The sequence below is a fragment of the Sinocyclocheilus anshuiensis genome, unplaced genomic scaffold (assembly GCF_001515605.1).
Source record: "Sinocyclocheilus anshuiensis isolate Anshui unplaced genomic scaffold, SAMN03320099.WGS_v1.1 scaffold601, whole genome shotgun sequence".
Lineage (NCBI taxonomy): Eukaryota > Metazoa > Chordata > Actinopteri > Cypriniformes > Cyprinidae > Sinocyclocheilus > Sinocyclocheilus anshuiensis.
Window position 1 is genome coordinate 407,668 of NW_015536496.1, and position 11,142 is coordinate 418,809.

The window sequence follows — 11,142 nt, forward strand, 5'->3', positions numbered from 1 at the left end:
AAAAATGGAACTTAACTACAAATTATGACATGATATGTGCAAACTTAACTATTAAAAAAAACTTTTGTAAAGATTTGATATCTTGAAAAAATAACATATACATATGGGACAAAAATAGCACCATTGTGATTTAGATCCTTTCTGATCTTTCATGTTTCGCCACACCACATGCTAAACTGCTGTGACTGACACAAACATTTTTTTCAGGCACCCAAAAAAAGCTACACACACAAGTGACCCAGACCAAATACAGAGTCAACGTCACAGTCATTGTGCCTCTATATAAAGCGATACGTTACAACACAATGGTTCAAGCTCACATCATTGTACCACCTAAAGGTAAGATGGTTTGTGTTTGTAAATATCAAATCTTTGCGATTCAGCTGCACAAATAATTTAGATTAAGTTGTTAATGAGGACTGAACAACAGAATAGGATTCATTTTTATTAATGATGCTTATTTTTCATTGCAAGGACTTGGGACTTTTCTTGGATTTTGTCTGGTAAGGCATGCTTTTATAAAGGTCCACACGTTTTTATCCAATATTTTCATTTTGTAGCTTGTTAACTGACAGATCAATTGATGATTAGAAATATTAGGTATAGCTCATGATGATAATTATTACCTTTATTTGTATGCGCTAATGTAGATTAAATATTTATATAAGATTATATATTTTTTTTATTCTAAACAAGTTTTGTAAGTTCAGAGAATCTTGTCTTCTTTGCCTCAGTCTGACTGAAAGATGGGGGATGCTGTAATGGCAGAGTTTGGACCTGCTGCTCCGTTCTTACGGAAGTCAGACAAGGAGCGTCTGGAGGCCCAGACTCGGCCCTTCGACATGAAGAAGGAATGCTTTGTGCCCGACCCTGAGGTCGAGTACGTCAAAGCCTCCATCACCAGTAGAGACGGTGACAAAGTCACTGTTAACACTGAATTTGGGAAGGTATGGTTTAATCTCTGTATTGTTTGTATACAGTAATGGTGTCAATGTAGAGTACCTACAGAAGTTCTTTAGATTTGAGGTGTGAAACATCTTTTGTATGATTTCCACAGACAGTAACTGTGAAGGAGGTTGATGTTCATCCCCAGAACCCGCCAAAGTTTGATAAAATTGAGGACATGGCGATGTTCACCTTCCTGCACGAGCCCGCTGTGCTGTTTAACCTCAAAGAGCGTTACGCAGCCTGGATGATCTACGTGAGTCTTAAAACACTCACAGTTTCACTTTATCACGTATGAGCAGATCTGAAGCTGCTGTGAATCTCTTACAGACCTACTCTGGGCTCTTCTGTGTCACTGTGAACCCCTACAAGTGGCTGCCAGTGTACAACCAGGAAGTTGTCGTTGCCTACAGAGGAAAGAAACGAACTGAGGCTCCTCCACACATATTTTCCATCTCAGACAATGCCTACCAGTACATGCTGTCAGGTGATGACTTGTAGTATTTATTTATGTTGTTTGTTTTGGGAGATTTATATTGCAATGTGTAAATAATTTTAAAATGCCAACTTTCTTGTTTTTTTCTTTCTCACAGACAGAGAAAACCAGTCTGTCCTGATCACGTACGTAATACACATGATGATGTCGCATGACATTTCTCCTTTCACCGATATTTTCTATCTATGCTGCATTTTATCAGTCTTTTAATTTGCTGTTTTTATTCTAAGTGGAGAATCCGGTGCTGGAAAGACTGTGAACACTAAAAGAGTGATCCAGTACTTTGCCAGCATTGCAGCAGCACCAACCACCAAGAAGGATCCATCAATGGAGAAAAAGGTGCTTAATTCCCAAAGATTCGCTCATACTGGATGAATGAATATACCTTTTATATAGCATTGCATACAAAAATAATTATTCAATTAATGATGTCTTCATAAGTTAAGTATTAGTCACAAATTCTCATAATTTGATTTTTCTTCCACTGTGACTTATTTATGGATTACTACTATTGTTATTTTACAAGACTATATAAAACAATGTCATGTCAATGGTATACCAAATGTTTTACACAATTATTAATAAAATACAATTTTCAAAGGGTACTCTGGAGGATCAAATCATCCAGTGTAATCCTGCTCTGGAGGCTTTTGGTAATGCCAAGACCATCAGAAATGACAACTCTTCCAGATTCGTAAGTGGGGTTCAAATTGGTGTACATATTTTATATTTGCTTCACAGTCTGTTGTATGAGCATGTTATATATTGTAGTCTTGCTATATTTACAGGGTAAATTTATCCGTATCCATTTTGGAGTCAGTGGAAAGTTAGCTTCTGCTGACATTGAGACTTGTAAGTACTTTACTGCCCAACATCATTCCAACAATCACACATTGATGAAATGTATCTGTTTTGTTATTCATCTATGCATCAATTCATTTAGATCTGCTGGAGAAGTCTCGTGTCACTTATCAGCTCAAGGCTGAGAGAGACTACCACATCTTCTACCAGATCCTGTCTCAGAAGAAACCAGAACTGCTGGGTAAAATCACCCGTCATATTCATTAACATTTAATGTTTTTAGTCTTTTCTGATTTATGTTCCCATTTCTCCTTAGAGATGCTGCTCATCACCAACAACCCCTATGACTATTCCTTCATCTCCCAGGGAGAGACACAAGTGGCATCTATTGATGACCGTGACGAGCTGATGGCCACTGATGTGGGTGTTTGTTAACACATAAACAGTTCACAAAACAAGATACCATGTTATAAAATATAAGAAATAGTCCACACAAAATGTTAAATTCTGTCATGAAGACTTTTGACACTGTGTATGACTGCATTTCTGCTGTGAAACACAAAATGATAATTTTGTGTAAGAGCATGAACATGTTGGAAAAACATCTTCTTTTGTGCTTCACAGAAGTCTGTCTGTCATGCAGGTTTAGAATGAATTGACTAAATGATTCTCAATTTTGGCCATCTATTCCTTTAAAGAGTTTAAAGGAAGACTTTTAATGAACTTGTCAAAAAGAAGAATATTAAGCATTTTGACACGCTCTGTATATTTACTGTAGGAAGCGTTTGATGTGCTGGGCTTCACCCAAGAGGAGAAGAACAGCATCTACAAGCTGACTGGTGCCATCATGCACTACGGCAACATGAAGTTCAAGCAGAAGCAACGCGAGGAACAGGCAGAGGCTGATGGGACTGAGGGTCAGAATAAATTGCAATCTTAACTTTATAAATGGAAAAAAAAGTCTAAGATATTTTGTATAGAGATTCATAGCTCTGTATTCTTTTTAACATGTAGATGCTGACAAAGTCGCATATCTAATGGGACTAAACTCAGCTGATGTGATCAAGGGTTTGTGCCACCCGAGAGTCAAAGTTGGAAATGAGTGGGTCACCAAGGGACAGAATGTCCAGCAGGTAAAAAATTAGAAGAATATTCGGTAACACTTTACAGTAAGGTTCATTGGTTACTTTACTACTTTTGTTAACATGAACTCAGAATGAACAATACTTCTACAGCATTTATTAATCTCAGTTAATTTCAGCATTTACTAATGCATTATTAAAATCAAAAGTTGTGCATGTTAACATTAGATAATGCTCAGTGAATTAACATGAACCAACAATGAACAACTGTATTTTCATTACCTAACATTAACAAAGATTAATAAATACTGTAATAAATGTATTGTTCATACAGTTAATACATTAACTAATGGAACCTTATTGTAAAGTGTTATCGAATATTCTAATGGACATTAGTCTGCCCAAGACATGCAAACAAATTTGTATCTCTCACATCACTGAAAAATCACTATGTAGAGTTTGAAGTGTGTCAAATTCAGCAAATTTAATATTTCCTTTGTCAGGTGAACTACTCTATTGGTGCTCTGGCAAAGTCAGTGTACGAGAAGATGTTCCTCTGGATGGTTGTGAGAATCAACCAATCCCTGGACACCAAACAGCCTCGTCAGTACTTCATTGGTGTGTTGGACATTGCTGGATTTGAGATCTTTGATGTAAGATTACATCTACTGATTACTGTTATTTAAGAACTTTAGTTTTTTCTACTTTGTCATTGTGATTATACAATATATTCCACCTGCAGTACAACACCTTTGAGCAGCTGTGCATCAACTTCACTAATGAGAAGTTGCAGCAGTTCTTCAACCATCACATGTTTGTGTTGGAGCAAGAGGAATACAAGAAGGAGGGTATTGAATGGGAGTTCATTGACTTTGGCATGGACTTAGCGGCTTGTATTGAGTTAATTGAGAAGGTGGGTGAATATTAAATGAACATACTGTGGGGGGAAAAATCCTATTTCTTAGTCATACTAACATTGACTGTCACAATCTACTACTCATTTTAGCCCATGGGTATCATGTCAATCCTTGAAGAGGAGTGCATGTTCCCCAAAGCCAGTGATGCAACATTCAAAGCTAAGCTTTATGACAACCACTTGGGCAAAAGTCCTAACTTCCAGAAGCCCAGAATTATCAAGGGTAAACCAGAGGCTCATTTCTCCCTGGTTCACTATGCTGGCACTGTTGACTACAACATCTCAAACTGGCTGGTGAAGAACAAGGACCCTCTCAATGAGACGGTTGTTGGGTTGTTCCAGAAGTCAACTCTTAAGCTGTTGTCTATACTGTTTGCTAATTATGCTGGTTCTGATGCAGGCAAGTACACACTGAAGTGTGACATGAACATAAGATATTCACTTATTTTACTATATAATAGTAACAACAAAAAGATTATGTATTTCACAGATGCTGGAGGTAAGGGTGGCAAAGGAGGTAGCAAAAAGAAGGGTTCTTCATTCCAGACAGTGTCAGCCCTCCATAGGGTAAGATTATTTTAATAATATAACACTACTTTTTTCTCACATGGTTTTATTGCATATAAATTCAAATCCTTTATGGTCTACCAACAGGAGAATTTGAACAAGCTGATGACCAACTTGAGGTCAACTCACCCTCACTTTGTGCGCTGCCTGATTCCAAATGAGACTAAGACTCCTGGGGCGATGGAGAATCCTCTGGTCATGCACCAGCTGCGCTGTAACGGTGTGCTGGAGGGCATCAGAATCTGCAGAAAGGGCTTCCCCAACAGGATCCTGTATGGAGATTTCAAACAACGGTAAGTATGAAACTAAATGGCTTTTATGTCCTACAAAATAATGTTATGTGTGATTTCACCAACTCTGTTTGCAGCATTTGCTAGAAATAAACAAAAGACATATGTGTAAAAATAATAATAATAATGCACTAAAAGCATAAAACGATTGTTAATGTGTTTCTTTTTTGTAGGTACCGGATCCTAAATCCAGCTGCTATCCCTGAGGGACAGTTCATTGATAATAAGAAGGGTGCAGAAAAGCTTCTGGGTTCTCTGGACATTGACCACAGCCAGTACAAGTTAGGACATACTAAGGTATTTTTATATTAACAATAACTTTTTACAAAGGCACTGTTCTATTTTCATTCTTTTTGACGCAAAATTCTTTGCTATGCAGGTGTTTTTTAAGGCTGGTCTTCTGGGTACTCTTGAAGAGATGAGAGACGACCGTCTTGCACTTATTATTACTGGAATTCAGGCCAGATCTCGTGGTTTTCTATCAAGAATGGAGTTCCAGAAAATTGTGGAGAGAAGGTTAGTTTTCAGCTATTTAGACTTAAAATTTTTCTCTAACTTGCAATTTATAATATAAGACTGAACATTCTCATTAAATATCTACAGAGATTCTTTGTTGGTGATTCAGTGGAACGTACGTGCCTTCATGGGTGTCAAGAATTGGCCCTGGATGAAGCTCTACTTCAAGATCAAGCCTCTGCTGAAATCTGCTGAGACTGAGAAAGAAATGGCCAACATGAAGGAAGAATTTCTGAAGTTGAAGGAGGCTTACGCCAAATCTGAAGCTCGCAGAAAGGAGCTTGAGGAAAAGATGGTTTCCCTTCTCCAAGAGAAGAATGACATTCAGCTTGCAATGCAGTCTGTAAGTAACACGTGGGACTACAATTCTGCACTTTTTACTCTAATCTTCTGACATGTTTCACACAATACAAGACCCACTAGAGCAGATGCTAATGGCTAGTATGCTTGATACAGTTGCGTTCATACAGGATATCGTTTTTAAAGGGCCATGAAACCCCAGAATACTTTTTCTGAGATTTTAGCAGAGGTGTTTGTGTTGCACATCATAGAAGACAATGTTAGCATCCGATAATTTTACCTGTTGGAAAAAACTGGTTAATTGTAAGCTTTTTTGCGCTATTTTCATCTTCTGGGTTTAAAATCTACATCGTGTTAGTACATCGATGATGAGTCGGTGTCTATTAAATTTTTCATGAGACTGCGTGCTCTTATCCTATGAGAAGACGCTTCGCTTAAATATTCACAACAACATGTGGCGATTTGCTATGACAGACGCTTCAGACAGTGAGATGACATCGTGCACATTAACTGAGAGAAACGTTCATGGATCGGAGGAGAGTGTTTGTTTTTGCTTTGTAATAAGAGTTCGGCACAAACGCGATTCATTCACTAAGTGAGTGTAACCATTTTTACAGCTCTGTAACACAACCCGTCAAAAGGCAAGGGTGACCCATACTCGGAATTTGTGCTCTGCATTTAACCCATCCAAGTGCACACACACACAATAAGAGTGTGAAATTAATGCTGAACACACACACACCATGAGCACACACCCGGAGCAGTGGGCAGCCATATTGCTGCGGCGCACGGGGAGCAGTTGGGGGTTCGGTGCCTTGCTCAAGGGTCTCACCTCAGTCATGGCATTGAGGGAGGAAGGGAGCGCTTTTTATTCACTCCTCCCACCTACAATCCCTGCCAGTACCGAGGCTCGAACCCACAACCTTTGGGTTACAAGTCCAATTCTCTAACCATTATTTCACAATATTAATGTTTTTACTGTTTTTTGTTCAAATAAATGCTGTCTTGGTAAGCATGAGACTTCTTTCAAGAACCTTAAAAAAAAACATCTTAGTGACTGCAAACTTTTGAATTTTAAGATACTTTTAACAAACATTTTTTATTATAAGAAATAAAGTTCATATATTGGGACTGCCCCAGATGGTTGGTTGTTTCAATTCCTCAGAAAGTGGCCCGATTCTTGAATGGAGAGGTTTATTCACCAGTGGGTAAGGGGGATTGGTCCATGTGAAATCATCCATGGGTGACGTCCCCTACCCTTGCGGAAATAAGCTTGCCACCACAGCATATATATATATATATATATATATATATATTATTTATGAAGAGTTCATTTGCAAAAACAGATAACTCTCTGAGCACTGATAATTCTCAGAAACCATGTTTTTTTCATTGTGCATTCCAATTAATCTCAATCAAACTTTAGTTGGGTTATTTTGATCAGGTAAAAAAATAACTAATAATTACAGCTAACTAACACAATAAAACACAATAAAAACATGATTACATAATAAAAAACATGAAGGGTCTGATCAAGAGCAAGATCCAGTTTGAAGCCAAAGTCAAAGAAATGACTGAGAGACTGGAGGATGAAGAAGAAATGAATGCTGAGCTGACTGCCAAGAAACGAAAGCTGGAGGATGAATGTTCTGAGCTCAAGAAGGACATTGATGATCTTGAACTCACTCTGGCCAAAGTGGAGAAAGAGAAACATGCCACTGAGAACAAGGTCAGTTTTCAACACTGAACATGTCTGAGATGTAAGATTGGTTTGCTAGGAGTCTCCTGATACAATTACACAATTCTGTAGGTTAAAAACCTGACAGAAGAGATGGCAGCTTTGGATGAAATCATTGCTAAGCTGACAAAGGAGAAGAAAGCTCTTCAGGAGGCCCATCAGCAAACGCTGGATGACCTCCAGAGTGAGGAAGACAAAGTCAACACTCTCACCAAAGCCAAAGCCAAGCTGGAGCAACAAGTCGATGATGTGAGAGCCAGAAAACATAACACTAGAATTAAATAAATTGCATATTTATTTGTAATTATAATTATTTATTATTATTTTGGATGAAATTTAGCTTGAAGGTTCTCTGGAACAAGAAAAGAAAATTCGCATGGATCTTGAGAGAGCTAAAAGAAAGCTTGAGGGTGACTTGAAGTTGACTCAAGAGAATTTGATGGACTTAGAAAATGATAAGCAGCAGATGGATGAGCGGCTAAAGAAGTAAGATATATTATATATTATAAAATCTTTAGAATCCAATTTTAATATTAAAATACATTTTAATCCATCTTGTGTCATCTTGTTTATTTGGCAGAAAAGACTTTGAAATAAGCCAGCTCAACAGCAAGATTGAAGATGAGCAGGTTATGGCAGCCCAACTCCAGAAGAAACTGAAGGAGCTGCAGGTAAAATTCATCATTCTTAAAAGGTTACATAGTACGACAGTTAGGAATGCTAGCATTAACTTTGGTTTCCTCACCAGGCCCGAATTGAAGAGCTTGAGGAAGAGCTAGAGGCTGAGAGAGCTGCTCGTGCCAAAGTTGAGAAACAGAGAGCTGATCTGTCCAGAGAACTGGAGGAGATCAGTGAGAGATTGGAGGAGGCTGGTGGAGCCACTGCTGCCCAGATCGAGATGAACAAGAAACGTGAAGCAGAGTTACAGAAACTGCGCAGAGACCTTGAAGAGGCCACTCTGCAACATGAGGCTACCGCTGCTACACTGAGGAAGAAACATGCCGACAGTGTAGCTGATCTGGGAGAGCAGATTGACAACCTTCAGAGAGTGAAGCAGAAGCTGGAGAAAGAGAAGAGTGAACTCAGACTGGAACTGGACGATGTGGTCTCCAACATGGAGCAGCTTGTAAAGGCAAAGGTGAGTAAGAGAAATGATGGGTCTAACACATAACTTATGTGTTGTCAGTAAAAGAAAGCAATCAAATATCATATATTTAATCCTCAAGGCAAACCTGGAGAAAATGTGCAGAACTCTGGAAGACCAGATGAGTGAGTACAGAACCAAGGCTGAGGAAGGCCAGCGCACAATCAATGACTTCACCATGCAAAAAGCTAAGCTGCAAACTGAGAATGGTAAAAGCACAAAATATTGTTGTTACCTACTGTGCCATAATGATCATTAAATTTTTTATTTTTTTTTTTTGATATTGGATTTCAGGTGAACTGTCCAGACAGCTAGAGGAGAAAGACTCCCTGGTGTCTCAGTTGACCAGAGGCAAGCAGTCCTACACTCAGCAGATTGAAGACCTCAAGAGACAACTAGAGGAAGAAATCAAGGTTTTCAAAATCTTGACCAAAGATTTAACCAAAGATTTAAGCAATTAGATAAAAATTCACTGGAACCAAATCTTTGTTTGTCTTTAGGCTAAGAATGCCCTGGCTCATGCAGTTCAGTCTGCTCGTCATGATGCTGATCTGCTGAGGGAACAGTATGAGGAGGAGCAAGAAGCCAAAGCTGAGCTGCAGCGCAGTATGTCCAAGGCAAACTCTGAGGTGGCTCAGTGGAGAACCAAGTATGAAACTGATGCCATCCAGAGGACTGAGGACCTGGAGGAAGCCAAGTAAGAAACAAATATTTAAATCTTGAAAGAGTTTTGGCCTTTAGTAATGAGATAAAATATCTTTTGACTTTTCTGCTGGGGTTCGCTGCCTATTAAACGTTAAAATTCAGTAATGAGTGATGCTTCAGATGTTCAATATATTTGGTATTTTGATTATTTATAATAGGAAGAAACTGGCTCAGCGTCTGCAAGATGCAGAAGAAGCTGTGGAAGCAGTCAATGCTAAATGTTCCTCACTGGAGAAGACCAAGCACAGGCTGCAGAATGAGATTGAAGATCTCATGGTGGATGTGGAGAGATCCAATGCTGCTGCTGCTGCTCTGGACAAGAAGCAAAGAAACTTTGACAAGGTAATACAAACAAATTAAAATTTCATAATATTAATATTTATTACTTTGATTATTTTATTAGTAATTAACTAAGCACCTAATTAAATGCCTAATTAGGTTTTGGCTGAGTGGAAGTAAGGGAAAGAGAAAGTACCTGGAAAAGCACAGTCGCCATATAACTGCAAAATGAAATAGCATGTAAAATAACAATAATCTTCAGAAAACTGTCAATGTTAAATTGATATTAATTTAAGTTTCTAACTATGGAGAGGGTCCAGTACTATTCTTTAATCGAAAAACACTTGATTAAAATTGTTCTGCTCTTATTAACATTGGTAACTTTAACCAGGTTCTGGCTGAGTGGAAGCAGAAGTATGAGGAGTCCCAAACTGAACTGGAAAGTGCTCAAAAAGAAGCTAGATCTCTGAGCACTGAACTCTTTAAATTGAAAAACTCATATGAGGAGTCAATGGACCACCTTGAGAGCATGAAGAGGGAGAACAAGAATCTCCAAGGTAAGGATGGTTTTACAACTCCAAACCATTAGTTTAATTCCTTGTATTTGTGAGGTTATATGTTATTTTGGTGACACTTTTGTATAGGAATCAATTCTCACTATTAACTAGTTGCTTATTAGCATGCCTATTATTAACGTATTGGCTGTTTATTAGTACTTATAAAGCACATATTCCGCATGACCATGTTCTACATCCCTAATCCTACCCAATGCCAAAACATAAGCTTAACTACCTTACTAACTAATAATAAGCAGCAAATTAGAAGTTTACTGAGGCAAAATTCATAGTTAATGGTTTGCAATAGCGAAAATTGGACTTAAAATAAAGTGTGACCATTATTTCTATTGCACAGAGGAAATCTCTGACCTCACTGAGCAACTTGGTGAGAGTGGGAAGAATATTCATGAGCTGGAGAAAATTCGGAAACAACTGGAGCAGGAGAAACAAGAGATACAAACTGCTCTGGAGGAGGCTGAGGTAAAACAAAAGCCACCCCCCAATTCATATTCAGCTGACTTTAAACAAGGAGTTGTTTAAAGCAATTGGTTATTCCAGATTATTTTAAGGGAGGTGACCTCCTACCCCAAAACAAAGGGTTACACGAAAATGTGATCTCAGTAATAACACCCCTTTTTCTCTTCATAGGGTTCCCTTGAACACGAGGAAAGCAAGATCCTTAGAGCTCAGCTGGAGTTCAATCAGGTCAAAGCCGATATTGAACGTAAGCTGGCTGAGAAAGATGAAGAGATGGAGCAGGCCAAGAGGAACCAGCAGAGAGTGGTTGATACTCTGCAGAGCTCACT

General features: G+C 38.5%; 1 protein-coding gene across 1 annotated transcript in view; it reads left to right on the forward strand.

Moving 5' to 3' along the window:
* Positions 1–297: 297 nt before the first annotated feature.
* LOC107687159 (myosin-7-like) overlaps positions 298–11,142 on the forward strand; it is a 12,783-nt gene continuing 1,938 nt past the window's right edge. The window contains exons 1-33 of the mRNA XM_016484385.1: positions 298–339; positions 475–503; positions 735–947; positions 1,058–1,201; positions 1,276–1,432; positions 1,539–1,566; positions 1,672–1,780; positions 2,043–2,135; positions 2,230–2,293; positions 2,385–2,483; positions 2,559–2,662; positions 3,021–3,159; positions 3,257–3,375; positions 3,828–3,977; positions 4,067–4,237; positions 4,331–4,640; positions 4,731–4,807; positions 4,895–5,100; positions 5,271–5,394; positions 5,477–5,613; positions 5,701–5,956; positions 7,451–7,642; positions 7,724–7,900; positions 7,992–8,137; positions 8,232–8,322; positions 8,400–8,789; positions 8,878–9,004; positions 9,090–9,208; positions 9,296–9,492; positions 9,659–9,842; positions 10,171–10,336; positions 10,692–10,816; positions 10,985–11,142. The exon at positions 10,985–11,142 is cut by the window's right edge and continues 169 nt beyond it. Of these exons, the coding sequence (XP_016339871.1) occupies positions 747–947; positions 1,058–1,201; positions 1,276–1,432; positions 1,539–1,566; positions 1,672–1,780; positions 2,043–2,135; positions 2,230–2,293; positions 2,385–2,483; positions 2,559–2,662; positions 3,021–3,159; positions 3,257–3,375; positions 3,828–3,977; positions 4,067–4,237; positions 4,331–4,640; positions 4,731–4,807; positions 4,895–5,100; positions 5,271–5,394; positions 5,477–5,613; positions 5,701–5,956; positions 7,451–7,642; positions 7,724–7,900; positions 7,992–8,137; positions 8,232–8,322; positions 8,400–8,789; positions 8,878–9,004; positions 9,090–9,208; positions 9,296–9,492; positions 9,659–9,842; positions 10,171–10,336; positions 10,692–10,816; positions 10,985–11,142 (4,760 nt within the window). The 5' untranslated portion in view covers positions 298–339; positions 475–503; positions 735–746. The remainder of the gene's footprint in view (positions 340–474; positions 504–734; positions 948–1,057; positions 1,202–1,275; positions 1,433–1,538; positions 1,567–1,671; positions 1,781–2,042; positions 2,136–2,229; positions 2,294–2,384; positions 2,484–2,558; positions 2,663–3,020; positions 3,160–3,256; positions 3,376–3,827; positions 3,978–4,066; positions 4,238–4,330; positions 4,641–4,730; positions 4,808–4,894; positions 5,101–5,270; positions 5,395–5,476; positions 5,614–5,700; positions 5,957–7,450; positions 7,643–7,723; positions 7,901–7,991; positions 8,138–8,231; positions 8,323–8,399; positions 8,790–8,877; positions 9,005–9,089; positions 9,209–9,295; positions 9,493–9,658; positions 9,843–10,170; positions 10,337–10,691; positions 10,817–10,984) is intronic.